Below are 23,619 nucleotides of genomic sequence, written 5' to 3' on the forward strand. Positions count from 1 at the left end.
AAAGAGTGTGAGAAACAAGTCAGGACCCTTCACCTCGGGGGATTATGGGATCCTGGAGAGTCTAATCCTTGTCACAAGGTCAAGCTTTTACAAAGCAATTATTAAGGATCTGCACAGTATCAACATACAGACACACACCTACTCAGAGCCTCTTAATCTCTGGACTCATTTCCCTCCTACTAATGACTCCAACCCCTCCTTTCCTTGTTCCTGCAGGTACAAGTTACAGGACCCATGCAGGTGCTGTATCTCCTGCCTTGAGCAAGAGACATGAACTAGTCAGTGCTCAAACAAAAGGAGAGAACCACAGGTTTAGGTATCATTTCACTTCTGCCTTTCAGCTTGATTCGTGCAGCTTTCCATTGGAATGACAGAACAAGAGAAGAAAGGGGAAATTCTCATCTCTCTGCCCTCCTGAGCCTGCTGTTCCAACTGGAATCCTGAATGAGGACAGGTCAGCAATTAGCACCAGCTGCCAGTTTCAGTTTTTGCACTGTAGAAGAAAATGTTCTGCCATGGCTGATCAGCTGGAAGCAATTTATTAGTCCTGTCTTCTATGATCCTGATACATATTGTAAGTAGAATGCTGGGTAAAAAAGAATATCATCTTAATTGAAGGTGTGGCAGTGAAGTCTGACGTGACATGGATTGAGAACAGCCCTGAGGAGAAGGACTTGGGGGTGATGCTGGATGAGAAGCTCAACATGAGCTGGTATCATGCCCAGAAACCAACCCTGTCCTGGAATGTGTCACCAGCAGCTTGGCCAGTAGGGCCAGGGAGGGGATCCTGCCCCTCTGCACTGGTCAGACCCCCCTGCAGGGCTGTGTCCAGCTCTGGAGCCCCCAACAAAAGGACATGGAGCTCCTGGAAGAGAGACCAGAGGAGCCACAGAGATGCTGGGAGGGCTGGAGCAGCTCTGCTCTTGAGCCAGGCTGGGAGAGTTGGGGTGTTCAGCCTGGAGAAGAGAAGGCTCCAGGGAGACCTTAAAGCAGGTTGCTCCAAGCCCCATCCAACCTGCCCTTCAACACCCCCAGGGATGGGGCAGCCACAGCTTCCCTGGGCAACCTGGGCCAGGCTCTCCCCACCCTCACAGCAAAGAATTTGCTCCTCATGTCTCACCTCAATCTCCCCTCTTCCAGCTTTAATCCATTCCCCCTCATCCCATCCCTCCCTGCCCTTGTCCCAAGCCCCTCCCCAGCTTTCCTGGAGCCCCTTCAGGCACTGGAAGCTGCTCTAAGGTCTCCCTGGAGCCTTCTCTTCTCCAGGCTGAACACCCCAACTCTCCCAGCCTGGAAAATCCTTTGGATCACAATCATAATTTTCATTTCCATTTTTCAGGCTGCAAACTGGGAGAAAACTGGGTGGGCTCCAAGGTGGAGGATAAGCAGGGAATGTGGCTTTTCCCTGGCAGATGCCTGGTACCCTGGTGAAGCTGAACAGCCAGGCAAGTGTTCCCCATCCTGTCACTGCACATGCACCTCCTCAATAAGCTGAAGAGGAGGGATGGCAGGTGAGGAGACCACAGCCAAAATGAAGCACCAGGTCTTTTCACCAGACCAAACTTTATTGCATGAAATAATAATGGGGAGTGAAAAGGGCAGAGACCCTGGTGGGAAGTGCTGATGAGAAGGGTTTGCAGTTAAGGGAGAAAAATGCACCTTTCAGTCCAAGAATCCTGCAAAACTGGCAGAGTGAGGGAGCACAGAGTTGCCTTTATTTGTCAAACAGGGTTTCTACCCCTCAAGCCTGGTAAGAAAGTCCTGGATGGCACCAACTGAGCACAAGGGAGCAGCTGGTGATTCCTAAATAGAAAGGGCCATGAGACCTGCCCTGGGTGGGAGAGGGTGTTTTTGTCACTCTCTTGAGGAGACTGTGACCACAGCAGGTGCCCTGAGCAGCATCACTTTGGGCTGAATTACCTGCCATGAAGGTGCTGATTCAAGTATGGAACCATTTATCTTTTCTTTTTCTTTTCAGATGAAGCCATTAAATATGAGTTTCATTGCTTAACAGGTTTAAAGCAAGAACACGTAGAAAGACTGAACAGCCTCTTGAGGAAATGAACAGTTGTCAACTTGTTGTGGCAAAGAGAAACATGAGAAAAAGCACCAGAACACCAAGCATTTCCCACCCCAGGGTGGCATTCACAGTGTTCACTTGTGTCATCACAAAGGAAGGTCTCTTAAAAACAAGAACCAGGTCAGTTTCCCAGACAACTCAACAGTGGGATTGGGGGTTTTTTTTGGTCTTCATTTTTCATTCTGGCCTTAAGAGAACTTCTTCATGAGGTGCAGCTTCAGGTAGGCAATGGCAAGGAAGAGTATTGTCATGCAGGCCAGAGCCAGGTGGTTCTGCCACAGGCCCCAGCTACTTGCATCAATTCCTTGTTTTTTCAGATACTCTTCTCCTGTCACACACCTGGGGAGACACACACACACCTGGGGAGACACACACACACCTGGGGAGACACACACACACACCTGTGTGTCCAGCTTCTTGGTTGGGAGATTCTGGAAAGACCCTGTTGTGTGATTTCATGCCTATAGCAGGCCAGGCAAACACCAGGTCAATGTTGCCATCATATCACATCATAGAATTGGGTTGGGTGGGAAAGGACCTGAAAGATCATCCAGTCCCAACCCCCTGCATGGGCAGGGACACCTCCCACCAGCCCAGGCTGCTCCAAGCCCCATCCAACCTGCCCTTCAACACCCCCAGGGATGGGGCAGCCACAGCTTCCCTGGGCAACCTGGGCCAGGGTCTCACCACCCTCACAGCAAAGAATTCCCTCCTCATGTCTCACCTCAATCTCCCTCTTCCAGTTTTAATCCATCCCCCCTTGTCCTCTCCCTCCCTGCCCTTGTCCCAGGCCCCTCCCCAGCTTTCCTGGGACCCCTTATTGATAAATTTGCTTTCCTTGCAGCTATAACCAGCTTCCTGTAAGAAGCTGGAAGGGATTTTGTGAGCCTGGAGAACTGTGGAGTGTGGCTGTGTCCCAGGAAATTCCTACTCCAAGGGGGAGCAAAATGCCAGATGTTTTCTTGGCAACACAAACAGTAAATGAGCAGAAAGTTCCCTGCAGACACAACACTAAAACCCAGTCAAAACTGCATTGGCCAGACCAAAACCTCTCAGATTCTGCTGGTCATCTGAGAAACAGAGGGATGCTCTAGGAATTCCTAAGCCACCAAATGATGGGATTTGTTTTCAGGCACCAAGATACTCACGACTGGCTGGTCTGTGAGGAGTTGCCACCACTGCCCACTTCTGTCCTGTTGGTGCTGTCACAGAAGATCAAGCCAGTCAGCTCATTGATTTGTAAAGCCTGGGAAAGGAAAAGGAGGAAAAGAAGGAAAAGAGGGAAAAGAAGAAAAGAGAGAAAAGAAGGAAAAGAGGGAAAAGAAGGAAAAGAAGAAAAGAAAAGAAAAGAAAAGAAAAGAAAAGAAAAGAAAAGAAAAGAAAAGAAAAGAAAAGAAAAGAAAAGAAAAGAAAAGAAAAGAAAAGAAAAGAAAAGAAAAGAAAAGAAAAGAAAAGAAAAGAAAAGAAAAGAGAAGGAAAGAGAGAAAGAGAGAAAGAGAGAGAGAAAGAGAGAAAGAGAGAAAGAAAGAAAGAGAGAAAGAAAGAGAGAAAGAGAGAAAGAGAGAAAGAGAGAAAGAAAGAGAGAAAGAGAGAAAGAAAGAGAGAAAGAAAGAGAGAAAGAAAGAGAGAAAGAAAGAGAGAAAGAAAGAGAGAAAGAAAGAAAGAAAGAAAGAAAGAAAGAAAGAAAGAAAGAAAGAAAGAAAGAAAGAAAGAAAGAAAGAAAGAAAGAAAGAAAGAAAGAAAGAAAGAAAGAGAAAGAAGAGAAACAACAGAAATGAGCTGGGAAAGGAATGAGACATGAACCAGCTGAGCTGGAATTCAATTCAGATTTATTCCAAAAATGGGATGGGATCAGTATTTGCTGTCTTGGCCAGATCCCCATTTTTTTTTAACCAAGTTCTTTCCAGAAGGCAGGGGCACCACCAGGGTTGAACACCTGCCCCAGGCTAAACTCCTTCTGCACAGGAAAGCCCCAGTTCCTCTGCCAAAACATCCCCCTGGCTTCAACCATCCAAAGTGTAGGAGAAACACTGGGAGCTTGGTGAGTTTTTGCTTGGCTGATGGAAAAGAGAAGAATTGGGGGTATTTGTTCTGGTCCAACTGCACATCCCAGTGGGTGCAGCTGTTTGGTGTCTCTCTCAGATCAATGTCTCCACATCACACAAGTGCTGGTGGATGAGAAGCTTTTCTGGCTTCAGGACACTGAGGTGGCTGGATTGAATCAGCTCCAGTTTTGGCTCATGAGCCCAGAAAGTCTGGAGTTTTCTTTATCCTGAGTAAAAACGTTCCCAGCAAAACCTTTCCCAGGTCTGTGCAAGCAGGGACCACCCAGCACTTACTGTCATTCCATATTGAGGGATGCTGAAGTATTTGAGCCAGGAGAGCCAGGACAGGATGCTTGTGAGATTGACCAGCAGCCCAGAGAAGAGCTAGAGGCAAAAAAAAGCCACAACAAATCCCAGGTGTCCTTCCCTCCCACTTGACCTGGCCCCTTTAGATTAAAGACAAGTGGGAAGGCATTCCTAGAGGAAGGAATTCTTCCAGTGGAAGCCCAGGGGAGAGGGAAGGAATCATCTCTGTGGCCCAGCTGGGGGTCATACCCATGAGGAAGGGGGGAAATGCTTTCCCCTGTGCCTTGAACCCCAGATGCTTCCAGCCTAAGGGGTCCCACAGGGTGCATGGAGCTGCTGTTGGAGGGATGTCTGGGTCTGCTCTGCCCCAGGGTGGGCTCTGCAGCTGGGGAGGTGACATGGGGAGGGTGGCAGGGAGCAGGAGGCTGCAGGACATGTCCTCAGCCATTTGTCACAGAATCACAACCTGGGGAGGGTTAGAAGGGACCTCTGGAGATCACCCAGTCCAACCCTTCTGCTGGAGCAGGATGCCCCAGAGCAGATCACACAGGAACATGTCCAGGCTGGTTGGGAATGTCTCCAGGGATGGAGACTCCACAGCTTCCCTGGGCAGCCTGTCCCAGGGCTCTGGTCCCCTCAGAGGGATGAAGTGTTTTCTCAGATTCAGGTTCAACCTCCTGTGCCCCAGTTTGTGCCCATTGCCCCCTTGTCCTGTCCCTGGACACCCCTGAGCAGAGTCTGGCCCATCCTGCTGACACCCCTGGAGATATTGATCAGCACTGATGAGCTCCCCCCTCAGCCTCCTTTTCTCCCAGCTGAGCAGCCCCAACTCTCCCAGCCTCTCCTCACAGGCAGATGCTTCAGCCCCTTCATCATCTCAGTGTCCCTGTGCTGGACTTTCCCCAGCAGCTCCTTGCCCTTGAACTGGGGAGCCCAGACCTGCTCCCAGGGCTCCAGATGGAGCCTCAGGAGAACCTCCCTGACCTGCTGCCCACACTCTTCTTGATGCCCCCCCCCCCAGGATGGCACTGGCCCCTCTTGGCCACCAGGGCACCTCGTTGGCTCATGCTCAGCCTGTTGTCCACCAGCACTCCCAGGTCTTTTTCTCCAGAGCTGCTTCCCCAGTTAAAAGGAGATGGAACAAGGTGCAGCTGGAGGCTGCTCTCCTGCTCCCCAGGCTGGGGAAGGGGGCAGAGGAACCTCCCTCCCTCCCTTCCCCCCTCTCACCCCTTGTCCCCCTGGGTCTCACTGATTCCAAGAACAAACCAGAACCTTCCACTCTGCAGCCCCAGACCAGCCAAGGGGATTGTCCACCCTCCACCACCCCACAGCCTCTTGGCAGAGCTCAGCTGAACCCTGGGCTGGCAGGATTTCCAAGGTGCCAGCATTTCCAGGGAGCTGGCTGGAGGTGCTACTCACAATCATGAAGACAAAGCTGATGGTCATGAGCAGGTTGGCCAGAGAGACCACGCTCTGTCCTGCTGCAATGGCCAGGGCCATGGAGGTGGCTGTGTAGGACACCATCATCAGGGTGAACATCACGGTGAAGAAGGCTCCTGCTGTCGGTTTCAAGCCTGGAAAAAATCAGGGCAAGGGTTTCAGGAGGATCCTGCCAAAAGCTCCACCACCCCAGCCTGGACACTGATGGGCTTGTGACAGCCCAGACCTGTGTGTCCTCTGGACAGGAGGAACCAGTTCCTGGGGCTGCAGGAGCACTGGAGGGAGCAGGACGGGTGGAAGTTCTGCTCTGCTGGGCTCCACACAGCCCAAGGGGAAGGCTTCGAGGTGTCTATCCAAGGAGAAGGTCCTACTGCACTTCCATGAGCAGCAGAGTTTGCCTTGTGGCCCTGGGGTGGCTGTGGGTCTGTAGCCAGGTCTGTCCCACTCTAGTGTCACAGCCTGGAGAACCTCTTGCTGCTGAGGCTTTGCTTCCTGCTCCTTAGGGAAAAACACTCTGACTGAAGGGAGCTGTGATGACTTTTTATTTAATTTGGCTTGCACTTCCCAGCTTTTGGGACATCCCAAAAGGATGTCACGACCTGAAAGCTTCCCCTGGAAAAAAAGTGGTCTGGCTGGGACACGTTTTGAGGGTGACACCTGAAGGGCTTCTAGGGTTGTAGCAGCTGGTGCCAGCCACTTCCAAAGCCTGCTCAGCTTCCAAAAGGCATCTCACCACCAAGAACAAGCTGCTGTTCAGTCAAACAATCTTTAGCTCTCATTTCTTTGGTAGGTCTTGCAGGGATGAGAACCAGAGTCACAGAATCACAGCACGTCAGGGGTTGGAAGGGACCTCTGGAGATCATCCAGTCCAACCCCACAAACAAACCAGGGCAGGTCACTCAGAAAGGCATCCAGACAGGTCTGGAAAGTCTCCAGAGAAGGAGACTCCACAGCCTCTCTGGGCAGCCTGGCCCAGGGCTCTGTCACCCTCACAGTGAAGAAGTTCTCCCTCATGTTGAGGTGGAACTTTCTGGGCTCCAGTTTGAATCCATTGCCCCTTGTCCTGTCACAGGGCACAAGTGACAGGAGCTTGTCCTGCCTTCTTGATGCCCTCATGTATTTATAGACATTAATTAGATCCCCCCTCAGTCTTCTCCTCTCTAGACTGAACAGCCCCAGGTCTCTCAGCCTTTCCTCCTCAGACAGATGTTCCAGCCCCTTCATCACCCTCGTAGCCTCTGTTAGACTCTCTCCAGTAGGTCCCCTAGTGCCTCTGGAACTGGGGAGCCCAGAACTGGACACAACACCCCAAGTGAGGTCTCACCAGGGATGAGCAGAGGGGGAGGAGAACCTCCCTCCATCTGCTGGACACACTCCTCTTCATGCACCCCAAGATACCATTGGCCTTCTTGGCCACAAGGGCACTTTGTTGTCCCATGGAGAACTTGTTGTCTGCAGGTCCCTCTCCCCAGAGCTGCTCCCCAGCAGATCACCTCCTGGCCTGAACTGGTGCATTTTCCTGTTCCTCCCCAGGTGTTGAACCTCATGAGGTTCCTCCAAAAGTACTTCCTGCAAGTCCCCAGAAGCTAAGATGGCCAGGAAAGGAACAAATCAAACCCCATGTAGTAATGGTGATGCCATCCTTCCTTCTGAGGACAGTGGAGATGGGACACATCCCAGATTCTGCCACGGATGCTGAAGCCCTTTAAAAGGGTGTCCCTTCTGACCAGGCCATGCTGGGCTAAAAGCCACCCCTGCCATGGCCAGGCAGAGCTTCAGCCCACATCAACACCCACCTCCCCATGCACCTATTGAACCTGCAGGTGCCTTGTGGGTGTGTGGAGGAGGTGGGGCTGTAGGAGACCATACTTGCCCAACATGAAGTAAATGATGCAGGTGAAGATGATGCTTGGCATGGTCCTTACAGGTATCAGATCAGCCATCAGCTTGGAGATGAAATACACAGACGTTCTGTAGTACCCACTGATATATTCGTGTCTGGAACACAAAGAGACCCGTTTCATCACTGGGCTCTTCTCAAACTGGGGGATAAAAACCCCCAAGCCAACAGTCCTGTTTGTGGTCAGGCTGTCACACGAGTGCCCAGGAAGCCCCACACTGAAGTGGTGACATTTGAACACCCAAACGACGATGGACACCCGTGCAGAGGAGGTTTTAGGAGCTGGATGTGTCACGTTGCCAAAGCAGAGACAGAGGGGAAAGCTGGAACTGGGACAGTTTGCAGCCTCAGCTGGGCAGGGAGCTGAGCCCCCTGCTAGAAGCTGCAGCAGCACCTAGAAAGGTTGGAGCCCTGGGGGTCCCTCCCACCCTGGCATTCCAGGATCCCCTCAAATCCTTTCCCTTTCCTGCCCAGTGTCACCAGCACAGCTTTGCAGACCCCATCTGGGCACCCCATGAGCAAGTCCCAGGCTTCTCCACCAGCACCTAAACGGACCATTGAGCCTGATGGGGGTTGGTTTATTTTTCCCCCTTCCATCTGTTAATAGTATTAAACCCTGAGCCACGTGCAACCAGGGGGACTCAGCTGGTGAGAAGAATCCACGTGCAAGGAGAACGAACAGTGGGACAGGCCAGACACTCCAGCCCAGGTGTGCTCAGTGGCCACGAGCTCCAGCAGGGCCAGCAAAGCAGGTTCCTCACAGCCAGCCCGGCCAGCTGGGGCAGTTTGGTACCTTGTTATTTGTTTGTTTGTTTGCTTACATGAAGATCTGTTTCTCCAGCACGAAGAGCTCAACGGCCGTGACGCTGCTGAAGCACTGGTTGGTGGTCAGGAAGAACATGACACCCACCCTAGGGAAGGGCAGAGCAGCAGAGCTGTTGGTGCATGAGGGGGAAAGGGACACACACACACAGACACATAGACAGACACACAGAGACACACAGAGACACATACACAGACACACACAACAGACACACACAACAGACACACACACACACTCACAGACACACACAACAGACACACTCACAGACACACACACACAGACACACACACACACACACACACACACACACACACAACAGACACACACACTCACACACACACAGACACACACAACAGACACACACACACACACACTCACAGACACACACACAAGCACTCACAGACACACACACACACACACACACACAGACACACACACTTGGCTACAAGTCCCTCACCAGCCTGAAGCAGCCACAGCCCAGGCAGGACTTGTGACTCACACACAAGGGGTGTGTGTGGCTTTTTTGTTTAACCTGATTTCCTGACATATTCAACCTTTCCAGCCTCTGAGGACCCTGTGGGGACCGGAATCAGCAGCGGGAGGAGCTTTTCTCAACCCCTTCCCACTAGAATTCAGGGCTTTGCTCTCACACTTCCCAACGTAACCCTGGGGCACTTCAAAATCAGTGCCAAAAGGTGTTTCCAGCCTGAGGAGCTTCCTCAGCTGCCAAACCCACCTGTCAGGCCAGGGACCCAAAGGTGCCAACATGACAGACCAGAGCAACCTTAAAACCTGCACCTTCTGCCCTGCTGCTGCTCAGACCCACCTGTGCCTGGAGCTGCAAGGTCAGAGCTTTAAGCTGCCCAACTTCATGCAGCCCAGCTCTCCCTGCTCCTAACCCGGGGCATTTCCTTCTATCTTGGGGGATCTTTCACAGAACAGGAGTGACAACCCTGCCAGGCTGACCCAACCCTTCTGGGTGCAGGGTCAGCTCTTCCAGCACCCCAACTGGCACTTGGGAAATGTGTGTTTCCCCCCAAAGAACCGACTGCACCCACTTCACTGGGCCTGGTTTCAGCTCTGCAGGGACCTTCCCAGCAGCAGGAGAACATCCTGACTTCAGAGCCTCTAGGAGAGGCTGGACCTGCTGAGGAGCAGGGAAGCATTTCCATCCCAGAGGCAGATGCATTTCCTAAGGAGCTGGCAGGTTCCTTCTCAGCCCCCAAGCTCCTCCTTGCCCTACCCAACGAGGAAGGAGCTTTACCCCATTTTTGGAGACCCACCCCCTCAACAACTGACCTGTTCTGCAGCCCAGTGGAGTCCTCTTTGAGCCCAAAGAAGATGCAGCCCACGACGAGTCCCAGGAAAGCAGTGACACAGAGCTGAAAGCAAGACAAGGGGAGCACAACCATCACTCTCAGGGGGCTCTCAGAGCCTCAGTGGTTCTGTTTTGAAACGGGTGTAGATGGTCAGGAAGTGTCTCCAGGGAGGAGAGAAGCTGCCCCAGCTGGGAAGAGGTTGGTGGGGCAGCTCAGACCCAGGGCAGCAGCACCTCTGAGCTGTGGTGCCAGGGAGAGGTGTCTCAGCAGCTTGGGGGGGCAGGTGGGAAAGGCTGCACAACACCCTTCCCCAGGGGAACCCCAGCATCACGTCCACCTCAGCCAAGCTCTTTGAGGTCCCTTCCAACCCAAACCAGTCTGTGATTCTATGACAGGCACGTGATCCCACAAATGCAGCCCTCCTGGAAGGGGCAGCCACCAGAAGGAACAGCAAACACAGCTCTGTGCCATCCCACCCTGTCCCTGCAAGGAGCACAGCCTCACTGCAGCCATGCAGGGTGGTGCTGGTTTACACCACAGGTCCATCTAGACCCGAATCCAGTCCCCACCCATCACTGCCAGCAAGGAAGGCTTTTGGCAAGGGACAGTGTCAATGACACCATTCAAAGAGCCCCATCCAACCTGCCCTTCAACACTGCCAGGGATGGGGCAGCCACAGCTTCCCTGGGCAACCTGGGCCAGGCTCTCACCACCCTCACACTCCACAATTCCCTCCTCATGTCTCACCTCAATCTCCCCTCTTCCGCTTTTAATCCATCCCCCCTTGTCCTCTCCCTCCCTGCCCTTGTCCCAAGTCCCTCCCCAGCTTTCCTGGAGCCCCTTCAGGCACTGGAAGCTGCTCTCAGGTCTCCCTGGAGCCTTCTCTTCTCCAGGCTGAACACCCCAACTCTCCCAGCCTGGCTCCAGAGCAGAGCTGCTCCAGCCCTCCCATCATCTCCATGGCCCCCTCTGGGCTCTCTCCAGGAGCTCCACGTCCTCAAGGATCCAACTGAGAAGGCTGAGCTGTGCACATCACACTGCTGAGGGCTGAATGACAGGAATCCCAGGAAAACTGAAGGTGTCAGGCAGTTCTGCCATTCCCAAGCCTGGGCAGGGCTTGAGGCTTCACAGCCCAAACCACTTTGCTCCCTGGTGCCCTCTCCCTGAGATCCTGCCCCAAGGAGCAAATGTCAGGGATCATTCAGCTCCTGGGCCTGCTGCAGGGGAAAGCAGGGATCATCTCAAGGAAGAGATTAGTAACAAGAGGCTTAAGGAGCTGGGAACCTCCCCCAGAAGGCTTGGAAAATCCATCCCTAATGAGGGTGGGGAGATAGGAAAGAGAGTGAGAAACAAGTCAGGACCCTTCACCTCGGGGGATTATGGGATCCTGGAGAGTCTAATCCTTGTCACAAGGTCAAGCTTTTACAAAGCAATTATTAAGGATCTGCACAGTATCAACATACAGACACACACCTACTCAGAGCCTCTTAATCTCTGGACTCATTTCTCTCCACACTGGGCATTTGTTCACTCATTATGTGAGCCATGATCAAGGTAATTTATCCCCTTGGCTTGGTACCAGGTTTTCTCCTGGCTTCTAAGAGTGCTGGGAATTGCAGTGGGAGTTTTGCTGGTGCTGGGGCTGGAGAGTTTGGCTCATGAATGAGGGGATTCCTGAGGATCAGGAATTCTGGTTCCTGGTCAGCCAGGCATTCTCTATTTCTGAAGGTGACGTTGCAGCTTTGAAGAAACCAACACTTTTGGTGTTGATTCTTCTGAAAAAGCAGCACTAAAAGGGCTCATCTTCCATGGCAGGTGTTAACCCTCAGCTTGGCCTTCATGGCAGCTTCTCCAGGAGCCACCATCACCATTGTGAACAACCAAGTGACTAAAGGACACAGGCACCACGAGACTGTGAAAATATTCCTGCCCTTGAGCCAACTCTCAGCCCTCCCTTGTGTGCTGGAGCCTCAGGAGGTGTGCAAAGTGTCCTCTGGTCACTTTTCCTGCTGGGGGAGAAGAACTGCCCAGTGCCAAGCCTGGACAATTCAGAGTGGAGTCTGAAGAGCAGGTGGAACTACTTGGGAGACAATCTGCTCCTGGCCAGGTTGGACCTTGCTGGAAAAATTCCTGCCTCCCAGAACCTTTCAGCAGCCCAAAAATCAATTGCTGGACAGTCCCACACGCAGCTTATCTGGGGCTATTCAGGCTCAGATTTCCAACACTTGGTCACCTCCTTGTTGCAGTAGGAAGTTTCAAGAGGCAAAAGCCATCCCCACAACTTCTCTAGGAACAGACTCAACCCAGACCAGGAAGGGAGAGACACAAAAAAAAAGAGCATCACCTGAGCTACTGATGCCTGAGGGTTTCCCAGCAGGTTCCGGAAGGTGCGCCTGGACACCCACTTCAGCTGGTGGCAGAAGGAATTGGCATAGGTGATCTGCCTGAAGACTGCCTTGGTTTTCCTCCTCTTTCCCACGGGAATGTTCTCCAGTGCTGCTTTTGTTTCTTGGTAGTAGGCAGAGCTGGAGTATTTCTCTGCCAAGCTCTCAGCCAAGGTTCTCTCGCCTCCCGCGCTCCCCTCGGCGCTCCCTGCTGAGAAGGGGAGACACAACTGGGAGGGCTGGGAAGGTTGCTCAGGGGTTAAGGCAGGAGGATTCCCTTTGGGTGGAAGAGTTACTGACAAGCCTGAAGAGTTAACAGTGTCCTTTTAGCTCCAGGGGTTTGTTGCACTCAGACTCTCATCATGTACCAGTACAACCCCATGGACCAGTGCAGGTTGGGGGCTGAGCTGCTGGGGAGCAGGGTAGGAGAGAGGGACCTGGGGGTCCTGGTGGGCAGGAGGGTGAGCATGACCAGCAATGTGCCTTTGTGGCCAAGAAGGCCAATGGCATCTGGGGTGGGTTAGAAAGGGGTGGTTAGTAGGTCAAGGGAGGTTCTGCTGCCCCTCTGTTCTGCCTTGGTGAGGCCACATCTGGAATGTTGTGTCCAGTTTTTGGGCCCTCAGTTCCCGTGGATCCTGGGGTGGGTTAGAAAGGGGGTGGTTAGTAGGTCAGGGAGGTTCTCCTGCCCCTCTGTTCTGCCCTGGTGAGGCCACATCTGGAATGTTGTGTCCAGTTCTGGGCCCCTCAGTTCAGGTAGGACAGGAAACTGCTTGAGAGAGCCCAGGGCAGAGCCCCAGAGATGCTGGAGGGAGGGGAACATCTCCCTGCTGAGGAAAGGCTGAGGGAGCTGGGGCTGTTGGGCTTGGAGAAGAGGAGACTGAGGGGCGACCTCATCCCTGGTTACAAACACGTTCAGGGCAGTGTCAGGAGGGCAGAGCCAGGCTTTGTGCAGTGATGTCCCAGGGATGTCCAGTGACAGGACAAGGGGCAATGGGTGCAAACTGGAGCCCAGGAGGTTCCATGTGAATCTCAGGAAGAACTTCTTTGGTGTGAGAGTGCCAGAGCCCTGGGCCAGGCTGCCCAGAGAGGCTGTGGAGTCTCTTTCTCTGGAGACATTCCAACCCCCCTGGCCACGTTCCTGTGTGATGTGCTCTGGGTGCCCCTGCTCTGGCAGGGGGGTTGGGCTGGGGGAGCTTTCCAGGTCCCTTCCAAACCCTAGGATCCTGTGATCCTGTAATTCTGTGATCATGCCATTGGGAAGAGTGAGGATAAATAAGCCCAAACCTCAGGGCTGGGCTGTATGACCTGCCCCTCAGGCATTCCCAGCAGGATGTCTGGGCAAACCCTTCTCTGCCAATGACATTTCCCACTGGCAGCCATCTGGCTCTTAATAAAAAAGTGATTTCCAACCCTCAGTGATCTGTGGCACAGGTCAGAGAACCTGACACCTCCCAGACTTTCAGTTCCAGGTGATCCCACACGTGTCTCCCTCAGTCAAACTTCAGGGTCTGGCATCAAGAAATTTCAGCTGGAGCTGATGTGGTGGGGTTTTTTTCCCCCTCTGTGTGCCCTTCCAAGAACAAACACAGAACGTGTTGCCACCTGTAACACCAGTCAGCCCATGGACACAGGCACCATTTTTGCAAACTGCTGGTTGCTCCTTTGGTAAAGACCTGGTGAAGCTGTTTGGGCACAGTCATGATTTCACTTTCCCCCTCCCTCATCAGAACAAGAGAGTGTCCTGTGAAGGAGCAGCAACAGACAGGAGGAGGAGAAAAAACAACCCCAACCCTCTGGGTGGGATTTGATTTGGCAGTTTGGGGACAATCCCTGCTTTTCTGCATCATCAGGGAAGCACCAGGAGAAGGTTGGCCCCCATTTCTACCCCACCCTCCCCAGGAAGAAGGAAAGCAGTAAGAACCATCCCATAAGGGAAAAACTAACTCCACCAAATCATGTCCTGAAGTGGAACAATTGTCCTCTTCTATCATCTCTGCCTCTGCAGGACTTCCTTGGTTTGCCTCAGGGATGGAAGCAGCTCTGTCCCTGTGTTGAGAGGCAGCCAAACAGTTCCTTATACCCCCAACCATCACAGGAAACTATTCCTTCACCCTTCAGATCTTGTCATTTGAGTGTGAGACAAAAGGATGCAGTTGATGAAGACATGGAAAGCCATGATGAACCCCTAAAGTTCAGGACAAACTATTCCTGCACAGCAGGGCTGTCTGTGTTTTCATGAGCTGCTTTTCTCAGGTTGTGCTGGTCCTTTTCCACACAGGAACAAAAATTAGGAGCAGCTGGGGGGTTTTCCTTTCCCCTCTAAAGCAAGGTGCAGGTGGTGATGCTCCCCCTCCTACCTGTGGTGGGTCCACCAGCCTTGCCCACAGCCGTGGAGTCCCCGTTGATGACGTCCAGGAAGAAGTCAGCAGGGTTGTTGTAGGGCTCACACTGGTATCCTGTGGGGACAGCATGGCAAGCCCTGAGCTGTGCTTGTGGGGCAGCCTGGGGGCTCTTGGTGGCCATCACCAACCCTGCAGGCTCCCAGAGGTCTGTGCTTGCCCCAGAGATGGGCAGCACTGCTCTGCCAGGGGCACAGGGGGCAACGTGTCCTTCTCAACCCCAGCCTGGGCTTTGGCTCTTTAGGATGAGCCCAGGAACAGCTGATTAGAGGCTCAGAATTGTCAGGGATGGAAGGGATCTCTGGGGATCATCTTAGTCCAGCTTCCCTGCTAAATAATCATCCTGGTTGGAAGGCACCTTGGAGATCATCAAAAGCAGGATGGCCCAGAGCACATCCCACAGGGGATGTACACAGGGGGGTCTGGGATGGCTCCAGAGAAGGGGACTCCACACCCTCCCTGTCCCAGGGCTCTGTCACCCTCACTGGAAATAAGTTTTTCCCCATCTTTCCATGTCACTTCCCATGTTCCAGCCTGTGCCCGTTGCCCCTCGTCCTGTCCCTGGGCACTGCTGAGCAGAGTCTGGCTCCATCCTCCTGCACCCACCCTGAGATACTGCCAGGCACTGATCAGGTCTGTCCTCAGCCTTCTCCTCTCCAGGCTAAAGAATCATAGAATGTGTGGGGTGGAAGGGACCTTTAAAGGCCATCTAGACCAGCCCTCCTGCAGTGAGCAGGGACCTTTTTAACTAGACCAGGCTGCTCCAAGCCCCATCCAACCTGCCCTTCAACACCCCCAGGGATGGGGCAGCCACAGCTTCCCTGGGCAACCTGGGCCAGGCTCTCACCACCCTCACACTCCAGAATTTCCTCCTCATGTCTCACCTCAATCTCCCTCTTCCAGTTTTCATCCATTCCCCCTTGTCTTCTCACTCCCTGCCCCTGTCCCAAGTCCCTCCCCAGCTTTCCTGGAGCCCCTTCAGGCACTGGAAGCTGCTCTAAGGTCTCCCTGGAGCCTTCTCTCCTCCAGGCTGAACACCCCAACTCTCCCAGCCTGTCCTCATGAGCAATGCTCCAATCCCCCAGCCACCTTTGTTGCCCTCTGTGTCCCCCCCATCCCAACCCACCCCTGACTCAAGAGGTGGAAGCCCAAGCCTCTCCTCACCCCTAGCCTCGCTGACCCACCCCACGTCCAGCTCTGACCCATTTTCCCTCCCAACGGGGCCACGTAGAAGCTGCTGCTGCAGCTGTAGGGCCAGCTGTGAGTTGTGTTGGGCTCACCAATAGACTGGAAGTAGCTGAGGGCTTGCTGGGCTGGCCCGTGGTACAACACCCTGCCTGCTGCCAGCAGCGTCAGCCCGTCGCACAGGCGGAAGATGGAGTAGCGGGGCTGGTGGATGGAGAAGATGATGGTTTTCCCTTGCTGTGCCATCCTGGATGTGAGGAAGAAGACAAAGGGTGGTTCTAAGACCCCCTGAGAACGTGCAAAGTCACTCCAGCCGTGCTGAACGTGCCAGAGATGGGACAGGTTCTTACAGCAGGTCCTTCTGTGGCAGAAGAGAGAGTTCCCTCTCGCTGGGAGTGCTGCTGGAGTGGGAGATTTTGATGCAAAGAGAGGTGCTGGAGTCCTCTTTGCTTGGGAGGGTATGAAAAATGAGGCAAAACCTGCACCCAGAGGGTGTGTTGAGCTTGTTTTCCCAAAGAGAGGCCGGAGCTTTTGGGATGGGGGGAACGGCTGGTTGTGTTCCAGCTGCCACTGACATGAAAACCTTCCCAGGCTGCCCCCACTGGCTTTTTAAAAACCACTTTTCTGGCCCAGGCAGAGATGAAAAGAAGTGAAGGTGCCCATGGCAGCTGTCACAGACCAACTGCAGCCCCTGCAAGGAGCACAACCCCCATTTCCCTGTTTGCTCCCCCCCAGCTGCGGTGTCACTGCGATCGAAGCCAAACACAAGTGCAAGGCAGCAGGGTTGGGTGGTGAAAACAGGGAGCCATCACCTTTTCAGGAGCAGCAGGACAGCGTTAGCAGTGCTGGCATCCAGTCCTGTGGTTGGCTCGTCCAGAAACAAGATGCCAGGATCCGTGATGAGCTCCATCCCAATGTTGGTCCTTTTCCGCTCCCCTCCGGACACGCCGCGGGTGAACTGGGTGCCAACCTGCCACAAAGCAAGGAACCTGTCTGGTCTGGCCTGCCTGCTCCTCTGAGCCAGGATTATAGAAGCATAGGGGTTGGAAGGGAACCTCTGAACATCATCATGTCCAACCCCCCTGCTGCAGCAGGAACACCCAGGGCAGGTCACACAGGAACGTGTCCCAGTGGGTCTGGAAAGTCTTCAGAGAAGGAGGTTCCACCACCTCTCTGGGCAGCCTGGCCCAGGGTCTGGCCACTCTTTCAGTGAAGAAATTTTTCCTAATATCCCATCTGAACCTCCCCCTGGTGCAGTTTGAGTCCATTTCCTCTTGTCCTGTCCCCAGCTGTGTGGGAGAAGAGCTCAAGTCCCACCTCCCTACACCCTCCTTCCAGGTAGTTGTAGAGGCAAGAAGGTCTCCCCTCAGCCTCCTCTAAACACCCCCAATTCCCTCAGCCCCTCCTCATCACACTGGTGCTCCAGACACTTCTCCAGCACCTCCATGTTCTTCTTGTCCTGAGGGCCCCAGAACTGGACGTGGAACTCGAGGTGCAGCCTCCCCAGTGCCCAGCACAAGGGAACAATCACTTCCCTGCTCCTGCTGGCCATGCTGGTTCATTGAACCAGGGGATCATGGAATGGTTTGGGTTGGAATGGACCTTTAAGGTCACAGAATCACAGAACTATTGAGGCTGGAAAAAACCTCTGAGATCATCAGGTCCAGCCTATGAACAACACCCCCACATCTCCAGACCAGGGCACTAAGTGCCACATCCAGCCTTTCCTTGAACACTTCCAGGGATGGTGCCTCCACCCTGGACTTCCCTGGGAAGTCCATCCCAAGGTCTGACCACCCTCTCCATGAGGAGGTGCTTCCCTGCCCAGGGCAATGGCAGCACAGACTCATTGCCAAGTCACTGATCATTCTATCACTGAAATCATCTACTTAATTGTACTTGCTTTTTAATTTTTTTCCTTTAATCTGCCAAGCTGAGCCATTTGGTTAATTCAATAAATCACTTCAAATTTGTTCATGACTCACTGTGATTTCGTTCATGTTATTGTCCCCCTCTGCTCTGCCCTGGGGAGGCCACAGCTGGAGAACTGGGACCAGTTCTGGGCTCCCCAGTTCAGGAGAGACAGGGAACTGCTGGAGGGAGTCCAGGGGAGGGTGATGAAGGTGATTTGGGGGGTTGGAGCATCTCCCTGATGAGGAAAGGCTGAGAGAGCTGGGGCTGGAGAGGAGAAGGCTGAGGACAGACCTGATCAGTGCCTGGAAGTATCTCAGGGTGGGTGCAGGAGGATGGAGCCAGACTCTGCTCAGCAGTGCCCAGGGACAGGACGAGGGGCAACGGGCACAGGCTGGAACATGGGGAGTGACATGGAAAGATGGGGAAAAACCTCTTTCCAGTGAGGGTGACAGAGCCCTGGGACAGGGAGGGTGTGGAGTCCCCTTCTCTGGAGCCATCCCAGACCCCCCTGTGTACATCCCCTGTGGGATGTGCTCTGGGCCATCCTGCTTTTGATGATCTCCAAGGTGCCTTCCAACCAGGATGATTATTTAGCAGGGAAGCTGGACTAAGATGATCCCCAGAGATTCCCTTCCAAGCCTGACAGCCCTTCCATGACTTAAGCACCCCATTTCCAGGCCTCACCTTTGAATCTGCCACTTTGCTCAAGCCCAGTTCCTTGATGATCTGGTCGACTCGCTCGTTCTTCTCGTGCTCCTTCACTGCCCTTGGCAAACGAAGGGCTGCTGAGAACTTCAGGTTCTCTCTCACAGTCAGGGTCCCCATCACCACATCGTCCTTCAAACCAAACAGAGCTGAGGTGTGTGTCCTGAGAGGTGCCCTTTCTGTTCCCAGAAAGTGCCTCGGGAAACACCCTGTGCCTGTTGGGAGCCTCGGGCTGCTCCTCCACGTGGGGAACAAGGAGGGGGATCCAAAGCACCTGCTCCAGGTGACTGCAGAGCATTAAGGAGAGAGACTCACATGCAAAACACAGGCTCTTTCCCAGCAAGGCTGGAGCTGGGAAGAGCTGCAACTCCCCCAGCACCCACCCTTGGCTCAAGGCAGGTGCTTTCAGCAACTCCAACTGCAGTCAGAACGGGGCAAGAACATGCAAACAGGGGTAAAAATGACTTGCCTGTACTACATATCCAGAGGTGCACTTGAAGTTGGCAGGCTGAGGAGCTCCATTGATCAGAATGTCACCAGAAAGCCCGTGGGGATCCTTCCTTGCTGCCAAGATGTCAAGCAGACTAGGAGAAAAGTTGGTTACTTTGTCAGGTCAGCAGCCAGGAGCTCCTGGAACTACAAACTAGTTCATGGAATGAACACGTTAAACCCAGAAAACACCCCCCCTGGTGAACTGGAGAATCAGGAACTTTCAAGGGCTGAGTTTCTTTTGCCCTGGTGTCCTAAGGAGGTGAGACCTGTGCAAAGCCCCCATGCAGTTGTGTCCATCCCCCCCCCACAAGGTGAGTTTAACCCAGGACAATTAGCCCAGCGTGGCCTGAATTGCACCCTTGGCATGAAAGCTGATGGTCTTTTTTTATTTTTCTTCCCAGCTCAGGTACCTCCCAGCCACCAGGGAGATTTGCACAGACCCAAATGGAAGCCTTCCCTTGGCATTCTTGCTCTCCCCGGGGTGGTTTCTGAGGAGGGCAAAGAGGCAACTTACGAGGATTTCCCGCTGCCCGTGGGTCCCAAAATGGCATTCAGGCCTGGTCTCATGATGCCACTGCCAGACAAAACAGACAGGCTGCTTTTACCTCTCCGTCTCAGCTGGTAGGCAAGTGTGAATGGTCTTGTAGAACTGTCCTCTGCATCCTACTCGTGTTGGAAGGAGTGAAGCTGCCTCCTCACGAGCCTGGCCCAGGGAAGCTGTGGCTGCCCCATCCCTGGCAGTGTTGAAGGGCAGGTTGGATGGGGCTTGGAGCAACCTGGGCTGGTGGGAGGTGTCCCTGCCCATGCAAGGGGGTTGGATCTGGATGATCTTGAAGGTCCCTCCCATCCCAACCCATTCCATGAAAACAATGTTTATGATAAGTCAAACTCCACCTTGACTTTTAGGTTATTCAAAAAAAAACAACCCAACAAACAACCTTCACATGGTGAAAACGAGACAGAAACTTCAGTAAAATGTATCAAAATCTGTCTGCATGTTTTCCCTCCATGGGCCTCTAGAAGGGAAGCAGCCATTTGCTTTCACCACACTCAGTTCCCAAGGTGTTCTTCTCTTAGAAGTGATGGTCCCTAAAGACACAACATACCTTTGATTTGTCTGTACCTCCAGAAACTGCAGCTCTTGGTTCCACTGTCCCTGATCTTAAGCCACGTGAGACTCAAAAGCCAGAGAGAAATGGTTGTTTGAAGTATTTGGTAAGATTTTAAGAGCTCATGGGAATGGCAGGGGCAAAGAGCAGGACAGACACAGCTGCACAGAAGGGCAAGAATTGATGAGAGAAACAGGAGTCTGAGGGAGCTGAAAGTCAGAGGTGACTTGGAGTGGGGTGTTGTAGGAGCACCAGCCCCTTGGCTTCACCAATGACCTGTGAGCAGGCAAACCTGACCTGCAGTGACCAGAGAATCCCAGCATCACAGAATTGTCACAGCTGGAAAAGGCCTGTGAGGTCACTGAGTCCAACCAGCCACTCAGACAAAAAAATCAATAAAAACCCAACAAAAAAAAACCCAACAACACACCAACCAACAACACAAACCCACCCCCCGTGCCCACCAGAGCATGTCCTGAAGTGCCTCATCTGCCTGTTCTTTGAATCCTTCCAGGGGATGGCGACTCCACCACCCACCTGGGCAGCCTGTCCCACTGTCCAACCACTCTTTGGGTAAAGAAACTCTTTCTAATCTCCAGTCTAAACCTCCCCTGGTGCAGCTTCAGGCCATTTCCTCTGCCCTGCCATTATTCACTGGGGAGAAGAGCCCAACTCCCACCTCCCTACACCCTCCTTTCAGGGAGTTGTGGAGAGCAATGAGGTCTCCCCTCAGCCTCCTCCTTCTTCAAACTAAGCAATCCCAGTTCCCTCAGCCTCTCCCTACAGGGCTTGTTCTCCAGGTTATGGGAAAAAAACAAGCCCCAAACAATGTGATTCCTTCCCTGCAGGGGTGCTCAGTATGGAAGGAAACAAACAAAACACAATAAAACCCCCCCAAAAAAGAGAAAACTTGTCATCTCCTCAAATTTATCCCAACCCTCTTCCACGTTATTGCCTTCAACATCTCCAGTGGGAAGCCCCAAGGTCAGGGATGGAGCTGCTTGAGCCCAGGCTGTTGGTGTCTCCATCAACCACAGGTCGGGACTTGCCAGGAGGTGCAGGAGGACCCAGGGGGCTCAGGCAGGGAGGTCGTCCCTCCGAGGACTGGGGAAATGATGCCCAGCCCTGCCAGGCTCAGGTCTCACCCCTGAGGGACACTCAGGAAGCAAAGAGAAACAGCCACACACACAGATTTGGACTCAAACCTGCCCAAACTCCGCGCTCGGTGACCGAAACGAAGACGCGCCTTTGAGGAGATGCTCAAACACCCACCTGACGTCTCTCAGAACCTCCTTCTGGGCTTTTTTCTTCCAGCACAGGAGCCCGGTCTTCACCTGCACCTGGTAGCAGATGTTGTGGAAGGTGAGCAGGCTCCCTGCCCTGCCCGCCGAGGCGGGAGGGGACTTGATGCTGGGGACGCCGTTCGCATCCCGCTCCGGCGTCGGGATGCCCAGGTGGGGCTGCCCTGCTGCCATCCTTGCTCTGGGGAGGCAAAAGGAAACCACACCAAAACACACAGTGAAGGGGGGGAAAGATTTCATCAGGTGTGTCCGTGGTGACCCTGCTCCTGGTGGGGAGGTTGGGTCCTGGTTGGTCCATGAGGTCCCTTCCGACCTTCACCCTTCCCTTGGGGTCTCTGAGAAGAGGGAGTTTGGGTCCTGTGGGCTCAGCCCTGAAGGGGAGGCAGAGCAGGGAGGTGGGTCCCTTATTGCTTCACACCAACGTGTGCTTTGATGGGGAGAGGAGAGTCTCCCACCACCCCAATGTTCTGCTGACCAGCTGCTCCCCCCTTCCTCTTCGCTGCCCCCAGTGCTCCTTCCCCAGCTTCTCCCTCCTCTCTCACAGATGCTGCACACAGCCTTTATTTATTTAATTTATTTTCAACCTATTTTTAATCTCATCTACCCTTTTCCAACCTATTCAAGAAGCAGATTTTCAGGGAGGTGCTTCCACCTGCTCAGCTTGGGTCCCCTGCTGCCAGCTGGACCAGTTTTGGATGTGCCTGCCTGGGGGTTTTGCCCATTAAATGCTCTTTTAAAGGGGTGGTTTGGAAGCAGATACCCCTCCTACCCCTAGTGCAACAAAACCTGAACACCACAGGTTGTTTTTTTCTTAAATCAAAATACCTTTGCCAAGGGTATAGGAAAGTGGAAAGTGACACCACTGCCAAGTCATTCTCTTCCTTGGATTTGCTTTCCGCGTGAAAACTAGAAGGCAGTTGTGGAATAATTACAAATTCTCACCTCCTTTGTCAGCCAAGCTCCTGCCTGGGAGCTCTGCCCCTGCCCTTGTTCTCTTCCTAAGTGGCACAGGGTCATTTAGGTAGGAGGCAGGATATGTTGACTCATTGGACTCTAATTCCTTTAATTGTCACTAGGGGAAATGTTGGTGATGGGAGAGTCCATGGGAAACAAGAGGGGAGATGAGCAGCTAGAGCTCTGGAAGGCTCAGCCCTCTACACCCTAGTTAGACATCTTGCAGCAAGGCAGAAAGATGAGACCATGTCACAGAATCCCAGAATCCCAGGGGTTGGAAGGGACCTGGAAAGCTCCCCCAGCCCAACCCCCCTGCCAGAGCAGGGGCACCCAGAGCACATCACACAGGAACGTGCCCAGGGGGGTTGGAATGTCTCCAGAGAAGGAGACTCCACAGCCTCTCTGGGCAGCCTGGCCCAGTGCAGAGTGTAAACAAACTGTGCTTCACTGAAGGATCTGTTCCTTGGTGCCACAAACATTTCTCACAGGCAGCATAAGCTCTTCTAACATGTACCTTCCACATTTAGTCTGCTCAACACACAGAACGTCACAAACAGGTCTGCATCATTGTTCCTCTTTCACTGTTAGTGAAACAGGTGCTGAGATGGAGAGAGTTTCCATTTTGTATCAGCACTAAAAGCAGAAGCTAGATTAGAGTTCAATTGTCATGTGTCCCTGCCCAGTGCTCTACAGAAAGCCACAATGGCAGCATTCTTGTGGTGGTTCTTCCTCATTGCAGCATTGTAACATTTATGTGTTACAATTTATGTAGTACAAATAAGAAAGCTGGACTGGCAGGGAGGTGAAGAAGGGGGGTGACCCCCAGGTCCCTTCCTCCTACCCTGCTCTCCAGCAGCTCAGCCCCCAGCCTGGGGTTGTTCAACCATGGGGTTGTTCTTCCCCAGATGCAGAACTCTCAGAGTGAGCTGGGGAGCATTTGGCACAAAGAACCTCACCAAAAACCAGTCTAATCTCACACAGCCATAGGGTCACGTGAAAAACAAAACAAAACAAAGCAACAAGCCCTTATATACTTGGCTAAGGTTGCTGGAATGTTATGGGTGAAGTAGAGTCTGACCATGATCAATGCAACAGCTCAATGTTTATTTTGTCTCACCCGGGTTTGCTGGATGCAAGGGCAGGTTGGATGGGGCTTGGAGCAGCCTGGGCTGGTGGGAGGTGTCCCTGCCCATGGTGGGGTGGGACTGGATGGTCTTTGAAGTCCCTTCCAACCCAAACCAGTCTGTGATTCTATGACAGGCA

The 23,619-nt window shown here is 53.2% G+C and overlaps 1 protein-coding gene across 1 annotated transcript; it reads right to left on the bottom strand.

The window, feature by feature from the left end:
- Positions 1-2,268: 2,268 nt before the first annotated feature.
- On the bottom strand, positions 2,269-21,576 carry ABCG2 (ATP-binding cassette, sub-family G (WHITE), member 2 (Junior blood group)). Its single transcript, XM_010001747.1, has 15 exons — positions 21,374-21,576; positions 19,507-19,566; positions 18,970-19,084; positions 18,480-18,632; positions 16,694-16,851; positions 15,977-16,128; positions 14,655-14,753; positions 12,258-12,508; positions 9,894-9,976; positions 8,593-8,682; positions 7,745-7,869; positions 5,851-6,005; positions 4,420-4,509; positions 3,229-3,326; positions 2,269-2,419 (listed from the first exon to the last, which is right to left on the bottom strand). The coding sequence occupies exons 1-15, from the start codon at positions 21,574-21,576 to the stop codon at positions 2,269-2,271; spliced, it is 1,983 nt and encodes a 660-aa protein (XP_010000049.1).
- Between the last annotated feature and the right edge of the window lie 2,043 nt (positions 21,577-23,619).

Source organism: Chaetura pelagica, unplaced genomic scaffold (genome assembly GCF_000747805.2).
Source record: "Chaetura pelagica isolate M959 unplaced genomic scaffold, ChaPel_1.0 scaffold1077, whole genome shotgun sequence".
Taxonomy (NCBI): domain Eukaryota; kingdom Metazoa; phylum Chordata; class Aves; order Apodiformes; family Apodidae; genus Chaetura; species Chaetura pelagica.

Coding starts and splice junctions, on each gene's coding strand:
- ABCG2 (XM_010001747.1), bottom strand. CDS start 21,576: ATGGCAGCAGGGCAGCCCCACCTGGGCATCCCGACGCCGGAGCGGGAT. Junction 16,129..16,693: donor GTCCTGCTGCTCCTGAAAAG/GTGATGGCTCCC, acceptor CCTCACATCCAG/GATGGCACAGCAAGGGAAAA. Junction 3,327..4,419: donor TCCCTCAATATGGAATGACA/GTAAGTGCTGGG, acceptor TTCCTTTCCCAG/GCTTTACAAATCAATGAGCT.